This window comes from Ooceraea biroi, chromosome 5 (assembly GCF_003672135.1).
Source record: "Ooceraea biroi isolate clonal line C1 chromosome 5, Obir_v5.4, whole genome shotgun sequence".
In the NCBI taxonomy this organism is placed as follows: domain Eukaryota; kingdom Metazoa; phylum Arthropoda; class Insecta; order Hymenoptera; family Formicidae; genus Ooceraea; species Ooceraea biroi.
This window is the reverse complement of record NC_039510.1, coordinates 14,866,889-14,893,598: the sequence shown is the minus strand read 5'-3', so window position 1 is coordinate 14,893,598 and position 26,710 is coordinate 14,866,889. Positions and strand designations below refer to the sequence as shown.

General features: G+C 41.6%; 2 protein-coding genes across 8 annotated transcripts in view; one reads left to right on the top strand and one right to left on the bottom strand.

The window, feature by feature from the left end:
- The first annotated feature begins 12 nt into the window (after positions 1-12).
- On the top strand, positions 13-1,933 carry LOC105285224 (uncharacterized Golgi apparatus membrane protein-like protein CG5021). 3 transcript variants are annotated; one of them, XM_011349313.3, is made up of 5 exons: positions 13-128; positions 571-647; positions 723-957; positions 1,390-1,632; positions 1,731-1,933. In XM_011349313.3, the coding sequence occupies exons 1-5, from the start codon at positions 114-116 to the stop codon at positions 1,794-1,796; spliced, it is 636 nt and encodes a 211-aa protein (XP_011347615.1). In that variant the 5' UTR covers positions 13-113; the 3' UTR covers positions 1,797-1,933. The 3 variants fall into 3 exon arrangements, with proteins under 3 accessions (XP_011347615.1, XP_011347614.1, XP_011347616.1); XM_011349312.3 differs by having other exon boundaries at positions 1,378-1,632; XM_011349314.3 differs by lacking the exon at positions 13-128 and adding an exon at positions 157-317 and having other exon boundaries at positions 1,378-1,632.
- A 183-nt stretch (positions 1,934-2,116) lies between these two features.
- The window catches only part of LOC105285222 (tyrosine-protein phosphatase Lar), a 28,385-nt gene continuing 3,791 nt past the window's right edge, over positions 2,117-26,710 (bottom strand). Inside the window, exons 2-15 of one of the 5 annotated variants that reach the window (XM_026969915.1) lie at positions 26,092-26,367; positions 25,327-25,611; positions 23,957-23,980; positions 23,386-23,486; positions 22,974-23,303; positions 22,494-22,644; positions 20,628-20,924; positions 11,865-12,004; positions 11,514-11,716; positions 11,244-11,410; positions 9,604-10,964; positions 9,284-9,510; positions 7,391-9,197; positions 2,117-7,290 (exon numbers count right to left, since the gene is read on the bottom strand). In XM_026969915.1, the coding sequence (XP_026825716.1) occupies positions 7,222-7,290; positions 7,391-9,197; positions 9,284-9,510; positions 9,604-10,964; positions 11,244-11,410; positions 11,514-11,716; positions 11,865-12,004; positions 20,628-20,924; positions 22,494-22,644; positions 22,974-23,303; positions 23,386-23,486; positions 23,957-23,980; positions 25,327-25,611; positions 26,092-26,314 (5,385 nt within the window). In that variant the 5' untranslated portion in view covers positions 26,315-26,367 and the 3' untranslated portion in view covers positions 2,117-7,221. The other 4 variants (XM_026969916.1, XM_026969917.1, XM_026969918.1 and 1 more) reach the window with 4 other exon arrangements.

Here is a 26,710-nt window from a genome sequence, read left to right as displayed (position 1 = left end):
CCTTGCGCGATATTTTCGGGAAAACGACACGCGTCTCGCGCGCGACGAGTCAACGCCGCGCGGCGGCGCTGACGTCGGCCCGGCCCCAGCAGACGAACTGTCAACGTGCAAACATGGCGTCCGCAACGGTAAGTGCACATACGTCGATCTTGCTATCGGCTGCAAACTGACGCCACATTTTTTTTTTAGTCGTAGCGTTTCTTCCCGAAGTATTTGATTGTCCCGTAAAGCGAAATATAAGTCGTTTTGTTACGGGGGAGGTCGAGAATAATAGCTCTAGTTGGCAGCGGAAGATTCTTACGCGCTTACGCATTTCCGTACGTATACTAACGAAGGAACGGTTTGTGCACGATAAATAATGCTCCGGTTCCTCGTGCGAGCGAGAATGCGCAAAAGCTGTTCTCGGGATTTAATTTTGTGGCTCTTCTGTGTCTTTGATTCGAAGAACGCCTCGCGTTCCAAGTTTCTTGTACACGTCATGTAAAAGTGCAAATATGCGCATGATTTTGAAGTGAAGACCATAAATGCAGGCTCGGTCCTTTTCCGACTGTTTTGCAATGCTCTTTACAGGTACCTCTACTGATGGACGACGACACGATCGCTTTCGGTGAGGAAGAAGAGGCCGTCCAAAATGCCAATAAACTTAAGTACGTATAAGGAGGACATGCCTCTCGACGCAAGTGTGTCGCATCTTTATAAGATAACATTTTTCGTGATTCTAGACATCCGTATGTCACACTGTTTCATCTGGCCTTCAGGATAGCGGCTATAACGGTTTACATGCTATGCGGTTTGTTTTCGAATAGTTTTATAGCGAGCTTTGTGACAGTGGTACTACTCTTGTCGATGGACTTTTGGACAGTTAAGAATATTACGGGAAGATTAATGGTCGGCCTTAGATGGTGGAATTACGTCGATGATGACGGCAAGAGTCATTGGATTTTTGAATCTAAAAAGGTTCGCTTGATTCCATGCATTGTGATGTATTTTCATGTATCTCCATTTATATTAGATCCATATTATTTAATATAATGGCACGATGGCAATCAAATATTTCCACATTATTCATAGCTTTCGATTACCAAGTATATTTTTTCATGTGTCACGTCTCAGCGAATGCTGATTTAATCGAACTCAGTAGTCCAAGGTTTATCAGTTATCACATATTACCGTTGACACTTTCTACAACCTAGCGTATTCATATGTATTACTCAAATTACAAAAACCAGATTATTACTCAATAAAGTTCTGTTGCAGCTGCTGATTATGAAATAATTAGCAAATTTATCAAATCTTTCGATTAAATAAGCTAAATTATTTATGGACATAACTCTCATACATGTAAGTCCAACGTCTGCTATGTGCCCTGTGTTTCAGGGTGCACAACAGAACCGCATTAACGCAGCGGAAGCGCGAATCTTTTGGCTGGCCCTGATCTTGTGTCCACTTTTTTGGTCAATATTATTCATTGCTGCGCTGTTCACTTTCAAATTTAAATGGCTGCTACTGGTTTCCATCGCTATCGTTTTGAATAGCGCAAATCTGTACGGCTATGTTAAATGCAAAATGGGAAACGATCAAAATATCTCAACAACCACCAGCGATTTCATCAGAAAACAAGTTTTCCAAAATGTAATTTTTATACAAATTTGTGAAAACGAATGATTCTCTTGTATATCTTGTGATTGAGTAACTATATTTTCTATTTATATGTTCTTCTTTTGCTATAGGTTGCTTCAATGATGAGCAGAAAACCTCCAACAAATAATTCTAATCAAGCAACTAATGTAATATAGATTTGTAAATTTGTCATTGCCATTTGAAATTCATATTGATATACTGAATAATTTAATAAATATTTGCAAACGTTTGTACATAATAATGTTAGGTAATATCTTCTAAGTATTCTATAATAAATCGTTATCAAACTTCATTGTGTGTATATTATTATTATTTTACTATACTTATTTATCCCTATTATCCATTATCCGTTATATCATGCTTGCATTTAATTAGTTGCTTCACATAAGTATACACAGTTAGTCTCGCGTGCATTGCGTAATTATTTGTCATCAGTCAATATCTGTTAATAATAGGGAAAAAGTTGAACAATTTGTACGTTAGTACTAGTTTATTGATGCCACAAGGCAATACATAATGTACACGGTATTTTTTCCTCGTCAACAGACTCTTCCTATTACACAATATTTATTTTGTATAGTTGTTAATTAGTAACATTGCCTTTATCATGTTTACCTCAGCCTGTTGTATTCTTTCTGGCAAGAAAGTATCACAAAATAATTTCCCATTCTTTCAACGATATTTAGTATTTGACTTATTCTTTGCTTTTAAATTCATATTCTTCTTCGGATCCGCGAGACCGCAGCCACTTTACTGATTCATCCACAGATGAATTTGAGGCGATCTTATACACAATAACAAACTCGCTATATTGCACGGAGCTGAAGCAGCCGATTGTATTTTATTATATTATCAAAATTGCTCCGAAGACGCGAGTTGTGTACATTTTAAGAAGAAGAATACAACAAACCACATATTGCTATACATTTTAGATCATAAAAAATTATATGTACTAACACATAAGAGTTACGCTACTAAAGTACAACATACACGAAAATTTTGGAATGATACAAAAAACTTAGTAATATTACAATTATGTTATAATATAAATGTACGAATATCGTGGACTTTCTTGTAGTGGTAAATTTTAGTGAGTATAGATTAACGATACCAACTTATAACTAGTAGTATATTTATACAATAATTTAATTTCGTTTCCCATAACGCATTTTAGCCTGGAACTTTAAACATGAAGCCATTAAGAAAGTTGGCAAAGGACATAGATATGTTGATAATTACATTGAGGTCTAAAAATTGATAAGCTTTTGACGAAAATTTTGCCAAGTTTAGTGCTATTTAGAAACTTAATTCTTTATATTGCTATCAGAAGAATATTTAATGAAGTGAACGTTTAATGATTTATTACAGATGAATATCTATAACATGATTTGAACGTTATTTTTAGCAAAAGTCTTTAATTTCTCTCTGTTTTCAGGAATGTTATAATAAAAACCGTACTGTATACAGGGCGTTCTGACTTTTAAAGTTTAAGAGCTGATTTATTAAAAAAAGTTTTAATAGCAAGAACTATTGCGCCAAAATTAATAATTAAAGATAAATTTTTTATTTTATGTTGCAAACTATACGAATGAATAATTATATAATGTATTCTGTGAAAAATGTGAGATAAAAATATTTCGATGAAAATCAGATAATATTATTTACAGGTGAAGCTTCTCAATGTACAACATATAATCATTAAAATCCTTCATTCTTATCCTAAATTTTTAACATATTGTTTTTGAGTTTCGTATTTAGCGCTTTTTCAGTCATATATTGTAATGTAAGAGAGAGCTAATAAACGTGATCCAGTCGTACACCGTGTATAACATCTTATTTATAGCAATATTTTGAAAAATGTGAATCAGTTTCGATGAGTTTTCAAGTACCACTTGCAGTCTTTGAAATTATGCATATATTCTCAGAAAAATAAAAGATATGGCAAAATCTTTTCCATTATTCGGAGATATAAATGACTTAATTTGGATGAAAACTGGTTTAAATAGAGACATTACATCTTAAACACAAACTTTGCTAAAATGATATACCTATAAATAAAACAATGTTAGAGAAAAAATTATTATATGAAAAATATTGTATAAATATACACTTTTTTCCCATTAATTCGAAGTAAAACGCTGCACGTTGAAGTAAATAACTACTAATAATTATACTGAAGGCCAAATATCACTACTCATAACATATAAGGGATCTACTGCCAACATAGAAATATTTAAGGTGATAACTTATGTGTAATATGTTATTAATGCAAATTCAAAATATTAGTTAAATTTAACTGTGAAATTTAAGATGTAAATTTGTCGAATCATATTTATACAACTAGTATTATCATTATTATAATTACGAGTACTAGTATAATTATTATCATATTACACTAAAATTAGCGAAAAATGCCATAGTTATGAACAGTTTAACGGGCAGTGAAAAATTTGATGCAATTACTTATATAATTATACGTACATTTTAATAGGAAATAAATTAAGTACTTTTTTAAACACAAAAAAATGTAGAATATTAAATGCAATATGAAATGGCCCTCAGTTTAACAGAAAAAAAACATATACTTTTGCTCTTATAAAACAAGCAATTTCCTTTTCCAAATCGTGCATTCAGTCTATAAAATAGTTTGCTTGAAAAACATTTTGTCGCAATATATTTATTCACATGATACGATAAATATTAAAAATACATTACTAAAAAAATATCAAAAAATGTATAAAATGGTGAATAAAAGATGTTGAGAGAGTAAATATCATGAGTACGTACAAAACAATGAGTACAACACGCGTTTTCTTCGATTAAAACTTTAACACAATCATTTGAAAAGTATCCATATGTCCTTAAATATGTCCTCCATGTTTTTATATGCACACTCGCATCTCTTTTATTTGTGTGATATTTATATTTATATATATAATAGATCTATGTATATATATTATTTATTTTATATATATATATGTATATATTTATATATAATGTTGCTAATGACAGACGGTGCATTTATGTACATTTAGTCACAGTTCCTGACCCTCGAACCACTTTTTAATTAACAGAAAGAGGATTATATTCGAAGACAGAATCGTACAAAATCACAGAACTGGAATTATTATAATATGATATTATTTATATAGTTCCAACATGCTAAACATCTTTTATTATAAATGTAATGGAACCGTCAAGAAAATGACAAAAACCAGGAATAATCTATTACGAAAGTTGATAAGGGATTATTCTAATATTATTTGATGACGTCATGTTTGCTATTTTGTATGTACTGTATGTACATAGTATGTATATATCATTTTAAATCGGTAGTTTCTAAAACGTGTTAGCTAGAAGATGTTACGCTACATCGAACAGTGCGGATTTTGAAATGTAGAAAATGTAGAACGGTTATTGTCTTGGTAAAACTACAAAAGTTGGAACAGTAAATTGTAATACGTGTCCAAAGGTGCTATCGCTATAAAATTATGAATGTGTAAGTGTGTAAGTGAGAAAAGTATGAAAGGTATGAATGTGGTAATTATTGTATATCAAGTCTCTACTTTTTGGAAACTATCTGAAGTAGAAATAAACATTATCTTTAAAATTATGATGAAAGAGGCTAATTAGCATTCTGATAAAATCATCGATGATTCCGTAGAATCACTGACTCTACCTTGATAAATGTAAATTTAAAGTTAAATATATTCATTTAAAGTTAAATATATTCATTGTAGATTTTATGAAATCAAAACAATATATTTACTTTTATTAAATCACAAGTAATTGCGGAAATAAAGATATTTGTTTTTTACATTTATTAATGTAGCCGTTAAAATTTTAGAATCACTAGAGATTTTATAGAATCGAGAAATTAAGTACTTTCATCATAATAGATAATATTGTATAACGATATTATTTATAGTGCATTTTTATCATTACTCTGCCATTCGAAAAAAGAAAGTCGTATGCTGCAAGTGCCGATGATATAACCCGAAACATTTTTAGCAAATGTTCAGTGCATAAACGTGATCTTGGCATAAAATCCGCACAGTTGTGTGCGACCAAGTATACGTTAAGGAATGTAAATGATGTAAAGAATTGAATGCATGGTATACTCTTTCACTATAACGGCAATTAAAAGTATTCGGGACAGAGAAGCTACATTGAAACTTTGTACACATGGGCATCGAGGGCTCGGAAGAACAGTACACGAATTCAACATACAGTGCTTCTATTTAAATTAGTTTTCTTCTTTCATAGAAAAGTGCACAAATTCACTTGCGCACCTTTCATTGAATATAGGCACCGTTTCCTTTCATCCTTCTTTCATTCGGCTCATTTTCATCTTCATTTCCCTAATGGCGTCGCTTAATCTAATCTTAATCAATTTCTTATGATCTATCTAACATTATAATAGGTAATGAGAAGATCCCTACCGTTCATAATGAGTACAGCATTAATAATTGTCAATTTGGCAGTATGGCAATTTTCTTGTTTCTTGTGTGAGCGGAAATTTTCATCTCTCTCTCTCTCTCTCTCTCTCTTTCTTTTACACACCTAAAGAACGTCGCTTAATCGATTTTTTCGATTCGTTTCTCTTGCAATTTCAATAAGTACTTGCGGAACGTATCACACATGTTAAATTGTAAATTTTGCTTTCACGATGTACGTCTCATACACAGGCAGTCAATCGTGTATACTGATACTGCTGTTTCTCTCACAGGCATGGACATCGATATCAGTACCCTTTCGTTCCTCTATGCAATCGCTACTGAAGGAAGCACTCTTATCTTCAATAAACAGGTAAGGTTTGACCTTCACTGTCTCAGTTTGTGAGAGGTATCATGCACGAAAAAACACGTAATGCACTGTTTCGAGTGGGAGAGGAGATATGGTCGTAATATTTTCAGTCTATCTTAAAATTAGATTATCTAGACCTTAAACAATGCTTTTTGCATGAATGATTCGACAATGGGATATGTTCCAATTCACTAATTCGCAGACGTGAATCCTGAAGGTGTTGTCAGCTGTTGTAATTTTTTATTTCTACCTCGTCGTACTTAATTGATTCCTTGACATGAGAGAAAATCTCGAAGTGAAAGGGGTCCGCTTTGCTCCGTTTTGACGCAAAGCCCCAATGTAAAGAAAAGAAATACTTACGTACGACATGATGAACCGTACAACCACCGTGTATCGCACGTATCTCTAAGCGGCAGTTTTGACTCGCGTTATCGCGAGGGAACTTTCGAATCTAATTTCTAAAAAGAGATTAGCCTAAGCCGAATGTTTTCTCAGCACGACTCGGGCATTCGCTGTGCCGTCAAGAGTGAAAATTTCCGGCGCATTCGCACTTACTGCAACACCATTGACTAAACATTTCATCTCTACGTAAACCGCCGACGACACTAGTAATCGCATTGCTACTGTATTTGTCCATGGAAGGTACGAGTATGTCGCATGACTTCATTCATTGTACTAGACACGTCGTACTTTTGCCCTCTCGACATCTCTCTCGCCTCTCTGTCGATCACGTTTGTCCCTTGACAGATCTCTCTGCTCGCGAGAGTCGGCTTGTCAGTTGGCATAATGATCGAAAGAGCCTAAATACTCGAAACTAGCTCGATAACAGAACTGATATTGATCCTGCAAGAACATAGTGAGAAGATATTATTGTTATTATTATTATATGTACATTATTACATTGTATTCTGTGGAGCATGGAGATAATAAAAGGTCTACGAACCTCGGTTTGAACCATGGCTGGACGTTGCGTACGCAATATTCTTACGGTCTGGAATATGTCGACCACACCCTCGTACTGCATTCGCTCTAGTACGATACTAAGTGCTATGAAGACACCAGTTCTTCCTACACCGGCGCTACAGTGCACGGTGATCGGTCCATCTTGGCCGAATTGTTCCTTCGTTTTGTGCACCTGGCCGATGAAGTCGATGAAACCGTCGCCGGACTTGGGTACACCCTGTTCCGGCCAGTCTATGAACTGGAACTGCCTGACTGTACGACTGGCGCCATCCCGCGCGTCCGTCACCTTGAACTCCCGCAAAATGTACTGCGGCATGTTGTACTCCGCAATCGGGTCGACAACGAAGCATTGGTAACGGATCGATCGGTCGGATGGCCAGTACTGGTGACACTTTTCTCTCCCCATCTCCTTCAATTTCGTCAGCATGACGACGATCGTGGAGTTGTGTTCCCATAACATGCGCCAGAAATCGTCCGTCGTATCACATAGAGGACCTTGCGTCGCTATGTAAGCTCCTCGGTAACGGTATCCATCTATCAGGCTCGCGTTTATGTAATCGGATCCCTCGATGTTACGCTGCGGCTGCAGGCACACTCTGGTACACTCGTAAGGCAGAATGTGAACCAGCCGATTCTTGTGCTTGTTGCAGGGTAGATTCGCGGATATGAATCTAGTCGAGTCGGCTTTGATATTGGAGAGCTTCTTGAATTCCAGTTCCATTCCAGTTATGTTATCGATTTCCGGCTGCATGAGCTTCTCAATGTGGGAATGTAGATTTCTCGCCGGTACTTCCGTGTTGCCGCAAATAACTGCTTCGAGTAGGGCGTCGTGAATGAAGATGTACTGATCCTCCGTCTGGACCATGTAGTTTCTCTGCGCGCGCAGGCAAGTGACGTGGCCGTAAATGTCGATCATCTTCTCGTGCTTGATTCTTTCGAGCATCGAATCTATCACGATGAAGCAACCAGTTCTTCCGACACCCGCGCTACAGTGTACGACCAACGGTCCACTGTCAGGTACATTGAGAGACCGCACTCTGCGCAAGAACTGCAAGAACGGTGCGGGGTGTTCCGGTACACCGTGATCGGGCCAGGCTGTAAATTGCAGCTGCTTGATCTCTCGTCGCTCCGAATAACCCGCTCGGCAAACGTAGAACGTGCGGATGCAATAGGTCGCCAGCTCTTGAACATCGCTGATGGTCACGGTCATCTGTCCGTAAGTTTCGGAGCCCCTGGTAGGCCAGTACTGATCGCACTTTATTCTCGTTCGTTCCTCCAATTTCGTCATCATTACGATCGTGCTGGTTCGTAGTTCCCAGCACATACGCCAGAAATCCCCGAACGTCTCTTGCAAAGGCCCCTGTGTGGCGACGTATGCATTCTGCTTCCTATAACCGTCGCAGTAATTGGCATTGATGTAATCCGAGCCTGGCATTCCGTCGACGGTCTGGAGAATGACTCGCGAGTGGTCATACGCGATCACGTTGGCGTAACGATTCTTCGACGCGTTGACCTCCATATTCGAGTGGTCCCACGTGAATTGTTGTCCGGGCTCTATTGACTCGTACTCCTGACTGAACTTGAGATTGTCGTTCGCTTTTAGGCGCTCGATGTGATTGCCCAGTTCGCTGATAGGAATCGGCGGATGAGAGATCATGCCGGGAGTTTGGAAGTTTAGCCGTCGCATTTCCACTGGGTCCGATGGTGCGTGGTTGGAACTTATGTCTGCCGCCATAAGCGGTCGCGTAACAGCCGCTTGATCTGGTGCTTTACACGGTTGTCTTCGTCTGAAATTTGTTACGTGTACAACATTTACTTTTAAAATGTAAATTTCAAATTAGTTTTTTTTTTTTCATTAAGGAACGTAACTCACTTTTTAATGACGAATAAAAGTACAAGGAAAACGCTGACCATCATTGCCGCTATTATGGGACCAACCACCCATACCATGCCTGGTTCTTGACCGTTGGTTTTCACGGAAACTTCCGGATTTCCATCCGGCGGCGTGTTGGGATTTGGTCGACGTGGTGGCTCGCCGGGAGGTACCTCCCGCATGTCCAGGGACAAGTATTCGGAAAATGGTGATGACGTGTACAAATGCTGAAAAAGAAATATTTTTAAATAAGTTATTGCGATTCGATGTGTATATTTTTTAAAAAATCATTAAAAATCGCTCCCTTTTTTGCATCTTACCTTGCGTGGAGTATCAACTACCGCTCGTACAAATATTCTGTAGCGTTTATTTTTCGCGAGCTTCCGATTTTCGTATCCCTCGTAAATGTCTCCGCTGCCCAAGTGGAACGTGTACGGGATGTCCCTGTGTGGAAACTTAGCTGCGATGTAGGGAGCATTGTCTCTCTCTTGCTTAACTCCTTTTCCAGTGATCATATCTTCAGTCAATTCATCAGGCTGTCTGTCGGCCGTGCTTTTATCTTCAGGCACAACGATCAAGTAATAATGCGAGATCGGTCCGTATTCCTCGGATGCTTGCGGCAGAATGACTTGGATTTCCTCGCCGTTAACTACGCCGTAGAAGTCTGGTTTTACCATTGGCTTGGGCGCGGCCATCTGCGTGGTGACCGTGATCTTCGCCGGCGGTTTGTACTGACCGTCCCGCGGCACAGCGCTCACGTTGACATTATAAGTCGTAAACGGTTGCAGCTCGTTTATTGTCGTGCTCGTCACTTGCGGGTCCAGCAGGATCTGCCGTCGCGGCACGATCTGCATTTGCGTTATACCCTGGGAGTCCACGAATTCCTTGACAGCGTCGAACGAGACTTTGTACTTCATTGGGGTCAGTCTTATTGGCGGGGTCCAGGAGAGGCCCATTGAGTGCGTTGACGAGTCTGGCGCTCGAAGATTTAATGGCACATCCTCCGGCTTTACCTTCACCGTAACTTTCTCGCTGAGTCTCCCCAGGCCAGTCTTGTAGCGCGCCGCTACCGTTATGGCGTATTGAGTGAACTTCTCTAGATTAATCAAGTCTGCCGATTCCGTCAGGCCGACGCTCTTCTGCCTCCATTCGTCCAGATCTTCCACGGCGGTCGTCGTGTAGAAAATCTGATAACCGACGATCTTTCCTCTGTTAGGCACGGGTTCCCACCACACCTCCACGCTGGAGTCTGACGTGGCCACGGCTTTCACGGACATCGGGGCACGACCGATGTCCTTCTCCGTCATTATCGTAATTTTCTCAGAGTAGGGACCACTGCCTTTCGACGTATGTGCACGCACGTGAAAGACGTACTCCGTGTTCTCTTCTAAATTGGTGAATACCGCTCTCGTCTTGGTCGTGTTCCTGTCTATGGTGGTCGAGTGATCGTTCTTCTTGTTAAACTGCACATCGTAGCCAATTATTTGTCCATTTCTGTGCTGTCGAAGCGGCATATCCCAGGTTACGCACACGGTGTCGGGAGTTTGGAAGAAGTAGGACAGGTTCGTCGGTGGCCCTGTCGGCTCGCCTTCTGGACTGAACCAGTATCGTACAGTTTCTTGGCCAAAACCGACATTGTTCTTGCCAGCTACTCTGAACTCGTAATCAACACCTCGCTCCTCTACAGAATTATCATTAAAAAAGAAAAAAATCTTTGTTAAGTAACATTGATTAGAATTAATTCCAGAAATATTCAATATAAAGTAATTGTGATTGTCATACGTATTATAAGTAGCAAGGAACGAGAATACACAATATACATACATTTTATAAGAATATTTAACATATTACTATATTATTCTTTCAATTTATAGAATATCAATATTAATAAATTAAATAAATAAATAAAATTAATGTAAACTAAAATTACTACTAGATAGTGCATATTAATTTTTCTCACCGAGATCCGTAATTTTGTACGTAGTTTGACGCGTGTCCTCGATAAATTCCTCTTTGAGCGTTTGATTCTTTATACCGTACCGAATACGGTATCCAAGTAGATTGCCGTACGTCTGACTAGGTCGGACCCATTCGAGTTCGAGGACGTCGGGAGCTCTGGTCAGAAGTCTGCCGAAGCAAAACGTAGAACGTAGAAATTGAGATCAATTGCGATAAGATTTCTTTGAAATGAAAGCATGATATTTCACAATCGCGAACAGACGATTCTTACTTCACGTTGACTTGCGGCCGATTCGGCACACCGCCCGGCGTTGTAATGTGAACCGGTGGCGAACGGTCGCCGTCTCCTTTTCTGGTCAACGCCGCCACTTGCACCGAGTACTTGGTATCCGGTTGCAATCCGGTGATGTTCACCTCCAGCACGCCGTCCTCGTGCACGTCTCGACGAATCGGTTCGTTTAGCAGATCTTTCCCCTAAAAGAAAAAATATCTGCGATTGTAATGCAATATTTAACAACATCTTATTCAAGATATTCGTTATTGCGCCAAAGTCTTGTGAATGAGCTTTGAAACTTCTTCGAAATGTTACGCTGTATTGATCGTGCAGCAACCGCAAACTGACCTCCTCCCTCACTTCCTGCACGTGTATGTGATATCCTCGTATAACGCCATTCTGATCTTTCGCTTTCGGTGGCTTCCACTTGACGTGTATCGCCGTGGAGTTGATCGCGTTGACTATGACGTCCTGAGGATCCCCCGGCACTGTAACGCAATCCATAATTAATTTGCGCACTTTACGCTCGTCGGGCGTCACACTCACAGACACACGCCCACATATACCCACAGACGTACGCGGATGAAGGGAGACATGATAAATAACGGGATTATAAAACCTGAAATAAATCAGATTTCTCTGTACTGAAACTGAACAGAAAATGATTAAAAGAAAGGAGAAAATGAAACAGTACAGTAAGTCGTTTGCACAGTCTGTCCTGTCTGCTGTAAAATCATTAAGTCATTATTTACATTCCAGAAGCAAGAACAATGTGAGAAGCGATAAGCGTAAAATGTCAGTATAGCCCAGTAGTACTATTGTCGCAAGGAGAAACTAGTATTCCAAGGAAAAGCGAGAAGTAGAATCCATCTTTTTACAACGCGGGAACGTTTCTTCGATTCGATACTTCACGGCCGTCCATCCGTCCAATTCGTCGCCGTAAACGAGAACCACTCACAAAAAAAGGAACAAAGGAAAATGAAAAGTAGATGATAAGAGAGCGATAACAAAAGGGAGCAGTGAGGTACAACCGGAGAAGAAACAAAAGTACCAGCGGTTGCGACGAATTGCGAATAGAAATCATAAGTAAATCAAGAATCGTGAATGAAAGGAAGATGAAAAGTCGAAAAGAAAAGAAATAGAGGAGAAGGTAATTTTACATGCCGCCAATCACACACGGACAAAACGACGTACAAACAATGTTACGAGGCACGTCGTACCCCATGCTCTACGCCCTTGTTACGATTACGATCCTCCATTTGAATACCAATAATGCTTTTTTTCTCTCTTTCGTTTTTTCGATTTTTTTTCTTTTTTTTTGTTTTCTCTTTCTTCTCGGCCGCGCATTCGGTTCGTCTTCGCGTATACAAGCGCGCGTAGACACGTCACCGGATGTACGGTAAAGTATGCGGTAACGTTAGTAACGATAACACCTGCGGTAATATTGGAGAGTCCATGACTTGAGGAACCAAGTAGAGATAGTTAGTTGCACGCGAGTTTCCGCACGCGCGGAGACGGCGCGCAACGAGGAGGGTGCTCGTCAGGGGACGAAAGTTGCAGCGGCGACGAGAGTTGTCGCATGATCTCGCTCTCCGGCCCGAGTGCGAGCGGCGGTGGCGGTAAATATGCACGTCGCCTATTTACAACGTTTATTTACAGCCACGAGCCGGCATTCGTTGAAGTTAGAGAGTCGCGATTTCTATGTCGCGGCGTTTTCGCAACGTCGTCAAAGTCGCAACTTGCAACGTCGAGATCCCGAAAGCGGAGACATCCAAAAGGGGCGAGAGGCAACTTGATTTGGCTTTCATGGACCGTCCAGTATCCGTGGTCGCTAAATGGCTAAGTGGCACGTTGCGAGAGAAATGGAAACATAACGTGGTGGAGAAAAATAAAATCCAGATAATAACCAGCACTGCCTAATACCTACTTCCGTATTGCGATATGAAACAGTAGCAGCAGCAGCTCTACGATAGGAGGGTATCGCAAAAAACGAAACTTGCGCCGCAACGAAAGTACATACAGAAAATTCCGACGCAGAAACTGAATCGTCGTAGCGCGGATTTGATGAGAAGCGATTGGTGGATCGCGTGCTCGCTCTGCTCTAGGCTCTCGCACGTATACACACAGTCAAGTAAGATCAAGATCACACTTACAAATTCGCTATGTAGCGCAAAAAACAAGGTTGGCGAGCGCGCGCAGTTGTAGCATTAAATGTATGTAATAATATGTCTCTTAAGATTAACGTTGTAATACACTTGCTTCAGCAAAAAAGAAAAAAGACAAAATAACTTGTAGGACAACACTCCGAGATTAAACTTTCTCGACAGACAAAAAAAAGAAGAGTGTATATATATAATATATATAATATGTATGCAAAAATGGGACAAAAACGTAAAACAAGAGTAGACGGTATAGAAAAATGTCATGGCACAACTTGAGACGAGCTAAGGGATACTCACTTTTTTCAGCTGCGCCCCAAAAGTCGCCAAAAAAGTGGAAAAAAACTCGTAAAAATTCGTGTCAACTTCGCACGTACATTGAGTAGAATTACAGTGTAATTTAATTAATCTTTAAGGCATATCAATGGATAGCACACTACTGATTATCATCAACGTTAAAATTGGCCCTCTCTATGTAATGGCTATTCTTGATTTTACGACAAAAAAAATTGCACAGAGACAGGGATCTCTTTATCCTTCCCTTCTCGAAACAGGCACGCGCACATTCGTTCGATTCAATCCTTTCGCTCCGATATCATGCGCTCGATGACAGTCGTACCGTTTACTTAATCTCGCAACTGCTAACGAATGTCGGTGGCAACAAGATTCATAATATTCCAATCGATCGTTAATAGACAAAAACAAAATGATCGCTTGGCCCTCGGTTGCAGTTGGTCGCAGAGAGGCGGGAGACGTGAGAATATCTTTTTTTTTGGCATGCGCAATCACTACTCCAAATATGAAATAACTAAAGGCTCATGTTCACCTGTCTCGTGTCGGGGGCGAGACACCGGAAACCAAATGTCTCACCATGTCACGTTTCTCGAAATCTGTCCAAAATTGCAGCTGCTGGTGGCACAGTAATTTTAGTATGTCGCGATCTCGCATTCATCTCGCTTTTCGTTCGCCCCTTTCCATCCCGTTTTTCCAACCCCCGACACGAGACATCAAAAGGGAAGACCTATGATAAAATGCCTACGAAAAGAAAGCTAGGAAGGAGAAACCATAAGAAAGAATAAGGTGGATAGTTTCTAGGATGTATCAAACGAGGGGGTTTTCGTCGTATCACTACGTTGCTCTATAGAAGTGGACAGTCGTGAGAAAAACTCGCGATTCCTCTCGTAATGTTACGTTGTAGCCAAAAAACTCACGGTATATAAGATCGGGGATACATGTCGGTGGGGTGGAGTGTCTTTTGAGGAAAAATTGTTTCTCTTTTCTTTCTTTTTTTCTCTCTTTTTTTGCAACTCCAAAAAGTCACCCGCAAAAAACAGTAGCTCGGTCAAAAACTTTTGTCGTTTCAGGGGAGACGGGATAAATTAGAGAGACGGACCGAGAGAAAGAGAAGGACACAGGAAGAGATAGAAGGAAGCAAACAGCGCGAGACCAGTATTTCGGTTTGGATACCATAAAAAAGTATCGCGCATTTGTTCCTTCATTTCTCTTTTTCCTCTTTTTCTGCCCCTCTTTCTATCTCTGTCGTTCTCAACGTCAACATCCACCCGCGCATTCATCCACGCAAAAATCACAAAATTCTGCAAAACGCGCGCGTAAATACGTTTCGACAGCCGTTGCTGAGATGCGGTTGTAGGCAGGTAGCCGTGCCGTTTATTTGATTAACGAATCGTGCTCGCGTACCTGTCGATGATCGAGTGTGGACAAAACTGTCGATGACGTATAAATGTCTAATCGCCAAATTGGCGAAACTAGCTGGATCGAGCTAAAGGAAACGAAGTGTCATAAAATCATGCGCTTTGTTGGGACATAACAGTAATGTAGTTAATAACGTGTCAAGTAAAAATTGGAGAGAAAACAATCAGGAACATCAACGGGCAGCCGAAGCTCTTGAGACTTTAACATTAGGCCTACAACAAGAGCACTGCTTCAACCGCTGCTTAGAGAAGTTCAGATACGAAAAAAAAATAAACCACACTTACACACATAGTGTATATAATTACACCTCCTCTAGATACCCATGTAAAAACGCGTGCGTGTCTCACGAGATAACAGACAAAATATACGGAGAGATACTGAGCTTGACGTTTATAATAGGGTATTTCGTACATATCGCTTGAATAATAGGATTACTATATTTTCACTTACAGAGACAGAAGTTGAAAATGGAATCGAAGTCTCGCATGCACAGAGCGAAGATGTACGTAATATGGAATGCGTCCAGATTTCCCGTTTCGTCCATAAGGTATCGCAGCATACGTTTCTTTTTTTTTCTCTAGATTAATTACATTCTTCACCCGCGCCGGACGCTTTACGCGCTAATGGAAATTGAGAATTAATTCGCTATATGCATTTCCAAGTTTTACGCACGTAGCATTCCACTGGCGGATATTACGGTCGTCGATCGTTTCCGGCGGGGGTGAAATCCGACGCGTGTCGATGTCGCCACGGAATTATGGCTGATGAACATACGCATGAAAATATAATCAGAAAAGGTCTGATAAATATTGGTATTCAAATGTTTCCAAGAAGACACCTCGCGAATTTGTCTTTTTCCCTCAAATTATCTGCCTCCCCGTTGTCGAGGATGTTTGGGCGCAGAGAGAATTTCACGCGAGTTTTCGATTTGAGATCTCTTTATGTACCGTTCTCCCTTCGGATATTATTACTTCTTTGATATTAGTCTTTGATCACTTTTCGTGTACGCTTTTATTACGCGTCGTCCTTCTTCCATCCGGTATCCTTTTACACAATCACTCACGCATTCACGCGTGCACCTTCCTGTTGCGGCCTCGAAAGAACGCGTGAATCAATAGTTATTAACTATAATCCTTATAGCGTCATATATAGTACTAATTCGGAATTTTCATTTACGGAAAATAAAACTTTTTGAATATCCGTATAAGCAAATTCTTTGTGCGTGAAATAATTTTTACAATCTCGCTATCGAGCGAGAAACTTTTGACGCGTCTACAATCAGCGTCATTAGACTTTCTGCGCCACGCTGTTTCGAGATCGCTTCAGGGCGGAGCCTCAGGTTCCACGACAGTCGACAGTGGGGGTGCTGTTCGAGGGTGCTTTCAGTGCTGGTGCTGGCGCACGATATTGCATTGTCTATAATATTTATTTAGACGTGTGGTCACTGCTGTGCATGGTGCTCTTTCTCTCTTTCACGCAACGTGTGAGCATCAACCCCTCTTTACGTGCACGCATTATATTCGATCGCACACGTCCGCACACGTTCTAACGCTACGTGCACGCGCGAGCTCTCACAGCCGGATTGAAGGGCTTATCCCGGAACCGTCTTAAATCCGTAAGCCCTCAAAGAGGAAAATTACGCGTTGCAAAACTATGGAAAGTTTATGGGAAGCTTTCCAACGCGTAATCTCCAGTTCCCTTTGAATCCCTTAAGATGCTACGGGAATAAGCTCTCCAACCGATCGTAAAAGCGTGGGGTGGTGCTCTCGAGAATCGGTGCACAGGGGAGCGACAAGACTACGAACGGCGCGGCCACGCGGCACGTGCCCGTGAGTTCCGCGTGGCACCGCGAAGTGCGTGTATGCGTGCGTGGTGGGTGCGGGGAAAATACGTGAGTTACACACGGTGCCGGCGCGCGGGTACGTGATTTTTGCAAGGTGCCTGTGCACGTACGGTGAAAAAGGACAGTGTATCTATATATATAATATCATAGCAGCGGTGATATCTCGGTAAACGGTGAACGATGGCAGTCAGTGATATAATAGTAAACGTAGTGCGTAGAAGATATACATATATAATATATATGTATGTATGTATGCTATACACGTGACGTGAACTTTTGTGCTTGACAATGTGCGAGCTTACACGGCAGGGTGCTTTCAGCAGTGCTTTTTTTATCGCTTCGCTTCGCTCTGCCGAGTCTGCTTCAGGTGGGTGAATCCGGGGAACCGGATCAGTCGCTCCGTGGACGGGACAATGCCTGGGACGGGGCTCAGGGGGAGGTCTCGGGGCCGGGAGAACGATGAAACGAAAGAGGATCCGAAGGGGGTCGTTCCACAGTGGTGAGCGGCGGAAGGCGTAACAGGAGGTCGTTACGGAACGCGCCGGTACGACTTTTCGTTCAGAAATCATGCTGGCACCTCCACGACAAATGCTCTTCGCGCGTTCAACGCATCTTCACGGTCCGTCAGAGATAAAGACCGATTGTCGCGCCGATAGAGTCGTCCGCGTCCCTTTCGCGCGTGCTCTACTTTCCTCCTCCTTCGTTCTCGAATCTGTCTGACGCAATTTTTTCCAGGTCCGATTTATCGGGAATTATTTTTTCAATCTCGCGGCACGCTGTTTCTACTTACTCGCGTTGCGAAAGTTTTAACGATCGCGCGATCGTACCGCACGCTCCAGCTCTGCGCCGAGGGAAGTTACGATTAAATGATTTCCCGGGCAAGCACCACGGCTAACGACCGCACGGAGATTTATTTTTTCAACTACTACTACTACCATGTAGATGTCGTGTAAACAATTTGTTTGTTCCCTCGGCACCGAATTTGTTTGTTATGCGGGAATCGTATTGGACGTTATTCGGGGAGATGGGCAGGGGGCGATGAAGATGACGAAAAACGTTCGACATGCGGGATCGATCGGCACCTCCTTCGGCACGCGGGGGTGCTTCTCGAGCGGGACAGAGACGGGAAATAACAGAAAGCAAAACTGTCTCATGCATCGGCATGCCATTCATAGGATATAGATGATGTAACGTAAACGTATTTTCGTTGGGGAACGATCTCGCAGACTCGGCACAGTTCAGCGAATTTTGGTGGTGACAGAGAAGACGGGAGGAAGAGGCTCAGGGATTCGAGTTCGGGTGTCTTTCCTTTTCATGATGTGGAGGAGTTCGGGGGAGGTTGCGTCTCAGGGATCGAGGAAGTCGAGGATTCTTTAAACAAACGAAGGCATGCTCTAAACATGTGCAAACGATAGGTAGAACTAAATCTCAACTAAAGACAGAAGAGCCTTATATATCAGATATAGAAATATATATATGTGTAATATATATATATATATATAGTGAAAAAGTGCGTCATATATATATTCTTGTGTGTGAGATAACATTCGCTAGAGTTTTTATATATATATACGTAAGCGCTTCACTCTCAAGCTGTCCCTCGCTTTGCCATTACTTTCGTCTAGTCGTTGCGCAAGTGGCACATCGTGTTTTTCGTGTTCGTTAGTATTCTTTATAGAAAAGCTAAAGAGAAACGGAAATAATGACAAGAGCAGGGCAGCCAGCCTGACTTCTATCTTCATAACACGTGGCAAGAGTGAATCAACGAACTAAAGGAGAGAAACGAAACATCTTTACTGACGTAACCACGGTAACCACCAGAAAGAACACTGAGTGTAATGAGTACATATTATTAGGTAATTGATATATTACGATAGTGTAAATAGATCTTAAAAACTATATAGCTGTTCAAAACCTGGATCATCCTCCTGTAAATGCTTTAAGGAAAGACAAAAACACGTGAGTGAGTATAATTAAGTATTAGTTAGCGTGTCAAAATAGATATCCAAGTTTTAATAGTGGGGCTAAGGGTGAAAAAAACCAACGGCAATGAACAAAGAGAGAGTTGCGATTAGGCCCTGTAAAAAACGGTAAGAAAATATTCGTTTCTTTTGTTTTCTTTCATCTTTAAATAGCTGAGCTCAAAAATTGGTTATCAGCTTCTGAAAAATCCGTGGCTGCGTGCACCTGGAAAAAATGGTTGTGGGCACACTAAAGAGGAGGGATTTGGAACTTTCGGGAGGTCTCGGGAAGCTAGAATAAGTTGTTTTGGAGATTTTATCGCCGCAAAAAATCCAAAAATATAAAATCTTGCCAGCCAAAAAAGTAGGGCCATCATCGTTTCGTTTTTCGCGTTGCGTGGGTGACGTTTCGTAAAACTCGGGAGTGTAAAGGAGATTGCGTAAAGAACGACAGGAGAGCGATCGGAATAGCGTGATTGGAGAGGCGCGAAAAATCCAAAAGTCGTGCGCGCTCAAAAGTTTTGTTCGCGCAAAAAAAAAAGGTAACCCGAAAAACCCGGAAAAAAGGGCCGTACCCGTCCTCTTTTCCTCTCTCGTCGCGATGGGCGATTCGATAGTTCGTTTCTCGAAACTATAACTGTAACACAAGAATGGCGTGAGAGGAGGAAAAAGCTCATATATATATATGCATAATATAATACAGAGTTTAATATATTGTATAATGTATATAATTCAATAGAATAGAAACGTAAATGTAATATAACATGAGTGTAGAGTCACTAGAGAGAAAAGATAGACGATAGAGAAAACACAGAACAGAAAGTCATGATAAAGGATAGAGAGAGACAGAGAGAGAGTATCTGGTCGTTTGAGAGTTCGGGAAGAGAGAGAGACAGACAGAGAGAGAGAGAGATAGGTGACGAAGTGACGTTAGCGGAATCTGAAATCGAAAGTATGTATATATAATAATGTATATATTACACGTAATGCATTTGCCAGAATCAAGAATGTAACACGGCGTGACGTCGCAACCCGCACTGGAACCGCGCGAGATTGTAAACCGGACTGACTTTTGGCGGGCTTTTATATTTTTGGCTCTCGGATGAGGCGCATTGTTACTTCATCCCAATAATATTCCTTTCCCGCGAAGCTTAGCGTGTGAAATTCGTAGCGACCGCTCAGCGGTGTTGAGGCGATTGTTTGCCGCACAATTACGATCGAATCTTTTTCCTCGATGCCGTAGACGCATCGAGACCCCCGCATCTTCCCTCGTTAATGGGACGCATAACGCGAACGGCTCTTGGAAAATATTGTCGCGGGTGTCAACACGGACCGTTCGCTCCCTCACGCTATGCGTCACCACGGATTTGACACGTTACTCCTCGCATGGCTCAGGTATACAGAGAGACTTTCAGTCAGTGTCTGTGATACATACCGTCCTCGTGAGTTCTGACCAAGATAGGATAACTCGGAGGTCCGTCACCTACTCTGGTCCCGGCCAATACCCAGATCCGATACTCGGTCCACTTTTTGAGCTCGTCCAACACGAAACGCGTGTCATTCAGTTTGATAATCTTCGCCTCGGAGTCGGAGCGACCGCTCTCGACGACTTGCAGCCTGTAGTAGGCGATCCTCCCATTGGAGCTTTCAGCAGTCGGCGGTTCCCACGTTACCAATATGGAGGTCGGGCTGATCGCTTTGCCGGTTACATTGCGAGGCGGAGCCCCGGGGACTGTATAACACTCAGTTATAGGAGAGGAAAAAAAAACAAAATTGGGTTTGTCGGGCAGTATAATCGGCAGTTATCGGTCGATTGTACCGAACTCTGGCTTGAGGCTTTCAAAATTGAGAGTACGAAAATACGTTGAAAATTGTTTGAGATTAATCTCGTGGAACTTGATTATTATTTCCTCACCGTTAGATAATCGACGAAAGCTAAATTGATACCTGATATTATATTAAGATAATGCAATTATTTGCCTAACACGATCATTTTTATATTTATATTGCCTTGGCCGTAAAATGGTGAATTCCTTCATCAATTTAGAGCTGCCTTCTTCTCAACGAAAATCTCGAAGTGAGTCGTTATTTACGGCGATCTTTTATTTTTGATATTATAAGCTTTTATAAGCTTGAAAGTAAAATTCCACTAACATGTCATTAATGTCTAAAATTAACTAAAGAAGAAACATTTCTTCATTTCATTCACTTCTCTGAAACTTAATTTGCAAGAATTCTCGCTTTTCACGATCGCTTATATTTATTAGTTATTAATATCTCGTTATCAAAGAATATTAATATTTTCAACACTTATGCAATTGACGTTTTGTTTATTTGCGAAGGAATCTGCCACCAAAATTAAGATTGCGAATTGTGAGACATTTTACATGAGCGAATGATAGATGCATGCGATATGACGAGTTTTCGTAACCCTCAATTCAACATCCTCGACGCTGGAACGAGCGCACAATCGACGGTGACTGTCGAGGGATACCAACAAAATGGTACGTGACGATTTGGTTGAGGTACAGATGGGTATAAAATACTTAAGGTAAAAAGTCATGAATCCTTGAACAGTCGAAAAAATACGTGATTAGAGACAGTTCTCCCGGAGCGGCTCGCGTTAACTCGGGCGTATAATGCGCGGAGTTAACGGGTCACACGTTCATATAATTGCAAGGGAACGAGACAACGAAAAACTGAAGAACGGACGTAAAAATCAATATATGTTATCGAGAATGAAAAGAGGTGCCCAAAATGCACACATATATCAATGCAGTGCTTAGTGCAATTTATATGTATGATATGTACGTATATATATAGATATATATAAAGTGGCATCCAAAAACGGCTTTCTTATTTGCAACGCATGCAGTCATTCTCACTCTCCCACACTTCATTTGTTTCGACGTTTAAATCTCGATCTTCCGTATTTCCCTTCCTTTTTTTCACGCTCTTTTTTTCTTTCTCTATTGAACGCGGTCTTTCTCGAAAGACAGAAGGTCACTGGTCTTTTTCTTTTTAAAGGCTCTCTTTTTCAAGGTGTTGTGCGTCGATAGCTTACGCTACTTGCAGGAGCGTCTAGCGCTACAGCACCTCCTACCTGCTATGCCATCGCGATCGCGTGATCGCGCGAGAGTGCGGGACTCGAGCGCATTCCCGATATCGCCGATTTGGGACATCGAGTGTAGTCGGTCAACCCGCCACCTCGCGACAATCACGTGTCGGCATGCATCTGGCACTCCTCGCTGCATGAACTCACTTCGATTTCGATACTTGCATTCGTATGCGTTCTGCTTACCGTACTGTTTGGTGCGAATCGGAGATGGTATCGTAGTGGCACCCTCTCCCCTCTGACTCCTCGCGGCCAGCCATACGTAGTACAGGGTGTTGGGATACAAGCCGGTCAGGGTGTAGTTCTCCGTAACCGGTATCCTGCGATGATGCTTCTCCTAATTCAAGCAGAAGTCAAAACGGAATATCTTAATACGTCGCACGGATCATCTATTTCAAAATCGTTTAAAAGCAATTTCTTTCATTTGCGTCTCAAGTTCGTTCAAGTGGCGATGATTGGAGAAATTATAGATTATTTTTGATTCTATGATTGGAGAAGTTATCTTTAATGCAATTCCGATGATTAGAGAAATTATAGATTAATCTTGATTCTATGATTGGAGAAGTTATCTTTAATGTAATTCCGTTTAATAGGAGAAGAGCTTTAAAAGAAACTTGAATAAAAAACGAATATTAAAGGACATGTAAAATATTTAATTGCATGTACCTTTGCGTAAGTATCATTCCAGTATAGCTCATAGCTGAGAATATTCTCAGCGCTATGAGCGGGCTTGCTCCATTGGAGCGTTATTTTGGTCTCCCCGATGTCGACCGCCGTTAACATTTCCGGTTGACTTGGTACCCCTTGTTGCGTTTTGATTTGCACCGGCAAACTAAGAGGTCCAGGACCGACACTCGTGAGTGCCTGGACTCTTATGGTGTAAATTGTGTGCGGCGTTAGCTCCGAGATGGTCGTCAGCTGGCTGTTGTCCACCATCTGGTACTGCCACGATGCCATAGGTTGATTCGGGTCCGTCGTGTAATACACTTTGTATCCCTGCGAGGTGAGATACGCCCTCGTTAGCGAGACATTCGCATTCGAAATTTGCAAAATCCGAGTGAAAGTAAAGGATACTGACTGTCACTTGACCGTTCGGAGTTTCCGGCTCGTCCCACTGTATGACCATCGTGCTGGAGCTTAACGGCCGTACCTGAACCTTCCGTGGTGCTGTACCGGGTTCTAAAAATGAGATTGGTCGGTTCTTAATATTACCAGGGAAAGTGGACGCCAAGTCGGCGAGAATATTGTACACACGAAACGTGGAGCGGCGATAAATACTAGTTAGCCACACAATAAAACAGAAAAGAAACCCTCCGAGGAAACCGCAAGAACCAAGAATAGGTGCGACGTAAATGTAGGAATGAGGAGTACGAAATGAAGTTCTGCTTCGCGCAGTGCTACGACAGATGAATTTTCAAGAATCTCACACCGCACAAACCTAACTACAACAATACGAAAGTGTACATGTGGCGAGGTGTACACGTGTGTGCGTGTGTATGTGTGTTGTAATCAGAATCAGAAATGATAGCGATACGAGTAGAGTAACGAGACGAGAGGAAACCAAAATGAGAGAAACGAAACAAGGACAGTCAGAGGGATTGGTGTAAAAATGTATCACTACGACACTCTTAGTACATGATTTGACTTACTGGCACCTCCATTCGTCGATTCCGCTATTCAGAAAAAAGAAAAAAATGTCAGACGATTATTGTCAACTCTCATAACGAGGCAATATAAGTGCGGGGTGAAAATACGAACTCGCGAGAGCGGTCCACCTCTCCTTCGTATTTTCACGGGGTGAGAAGTGTGTGCTACTATTTTGTAGGGAAGGTGCAATTTCGCGTGCTGTCTCCCCCGCGTACTCGTTTCTCGCCCCTTCTTTTTTTTGCAAAAAAAAAGAGACCGAGAGACGCATCCGAGATGGAGGAAAAGAGAAAGAGAGAAAGAGAAAGAGAGAGAGAGAGAGAGAGAGAGAGAGAAAGAAGACAAAGAGCAGAAGACAGTGAGGCTGGAGATATAGAGGCGAAAAAATACACAATGCCACGAGAGACGTCGAAGCGCGACGCGCTGTGGAACGGCCCCGCAAAAAACACTAACACATTGGTGCAACAAAGAGCAGAGGGGGATTGGTGATAGGTGAAAAAAATTTTCTTGTCACTTACATGGATCAAATCGTGCGTCCACGGCGGACAGCATGGAAAAAAGTACAGAATTTCCCTCAAAAAATGTGCGTAAAAATTCGCTCGTCTGTCTCAACGGTGTACAAAAATTCTATCTACGTGCAAAAATCTCACGCTCCGCGTCGGTGTGATGCCGTTCCTCTACACTTTTTCATTATCGTTGTTCGATTCCCGCACGCGGACGCGTAATAGATAGCGCGAAAAAAGTCACCGAGCTCGAGATTTCAATCGATCGGATAAGCTCGCCACGACGCACGCCTGTTTCTTACGAGGAAACGCAGAAATGGAAACGCGAGAATGGGTTTGTCGCAGACTTTATGATTTCACTATCATTATGTAGACGTTCAACAATGTCTCCGTAAAGATACCGTCACAATGATTGATCTCCTAGCGTCGTTACTTCTCAATTCAATTCGATTATACGATGAGTCTGAGGCGATGAGACTGATGAAAAGAAGAATGTCGATAAAATGAGAGACATTTCTGTAGAAACGATCTTTTCCCTTGCGTGGCTTTCTGAATTTCACGTGTATAGAAGCACTGGTGAGCTTTAATTGATAGAAAATTCATTCTTCAATTCAACAGACAGTTTAATTATAATGATATATTAGTTTTACTCGTTTTACCAGTATCTCCCGACGTACGTATAATATCGTATCGTACCAAAGAATTTTTTTATTAATTTAAAAGATTAATTTTCTGACGAGCTAATACGCTTGTTACTGGACGGAATTACAATCCGTGAATTTCGATAAAGGGAAATAATCATTTCCAGTCACGGCAGAAGCGTTAAAATGATTAGGGGCTAGTGTCTACATAGTAAATACTGTGATACTGACTTGTTTCACCGGTGGTGACTATCACCGGGGCACTCGGGGGACCACGCCCGATGCTGTTCACGGCTATCACGTAGAGCTCGTACTCCGTATACGGGCTGAGACTCCTAACATGGTAGTACATCGTCGTGATACCGGATATCTCGGCAAATGCCTGGTTCACGTGCTTCGGTTTATGTTGAATTACGTAGTACTGCAGCTCATCCGGTCCTTTGTAGGACCAGCTCAGCTTCACCGACGTCGCAGTGATGTCCGACACTTGAACGTTCTCCGGCGGGCCGGGAAGGGCTGTAAGGGGGATTATTATGGCTCCACGACCAACGGTGGTATTGATGATGGTATTTGCACGCATTGGCGAATAACGCTAATTCTTATAAAATTATCAGATACTCGGCATCGGAAGAATTAGCCAAATCCACCAGTGATGTAAGCGTAAAATTGAGCGACATTTAAAAGAACCCTGACACAATTTTGCGAACGCAACATTTATGGTGATGCGTAACAAATTTCTTTGGCTTTTTTTTCATTTCAGTAAAGTGCTTGGTAACAATATGCCCAATATTGTTGGGCATTTATGACGCAAGATCTAAACGAATCGATTAATTTCTTGGAAAAAGTATGACGTGAGCGAAATTCACCGTGCAGTTAATCGGTTTGTATTACGTGATGTATTACGATAACGTAAGCGAGAAATGTACAGGCAAGATTGGTGGATTTATACTATACTAGACTACAGAAAAGGGCTGCAAAACGGAACTTGATACGAACATTGGACTTTCACCATCGTGGTCGTCTCGATTACGCCGAGATCGCTAGCGGCCGTGCACGTATAATTGGCAGACTCCTGGATGTCGGTCAACACTAGGACGTTTTTGCCGACCGGCAAGTTGTCGTCCGGTGTCAGATCGATTGCTGGATCCTTTTTCCATTTGACGAAGGGCATCGGTGCACCCACCGCAACGCAGGTGAGATTCAGCGATGCGCCTAACATCACCTCGCTCACTGATGGTGGAGGAATTGAGAAAGTCGGTGCCACGCGACGTACTGAAGAATAACACATTTGATAATTATCGGAATTAATATCCTTTTCCCTAATAATATAATTCAGCAAAGTTTTTCAAACATTCTTCTATAATTTCTCGCTTTTTTAAAGTATCAATTAATCTCCGACTTTTCGACTATTCGACTCTTGATATCGAGATTATATTAAAATATTTAAATAAAATTAAGACGTCAGGAATTTGTGATAACATATTTCCGTTCTGCAATTTTTGCAAATCGCGAAGATTAAATCGGAACGCACAATTGTTGAGATTCGCGGCGGCAACACAAGAAACAAGAGAAGCCTTGTTGTGTAACAAGCACGACGTGAGTCGCACGAGTCCTT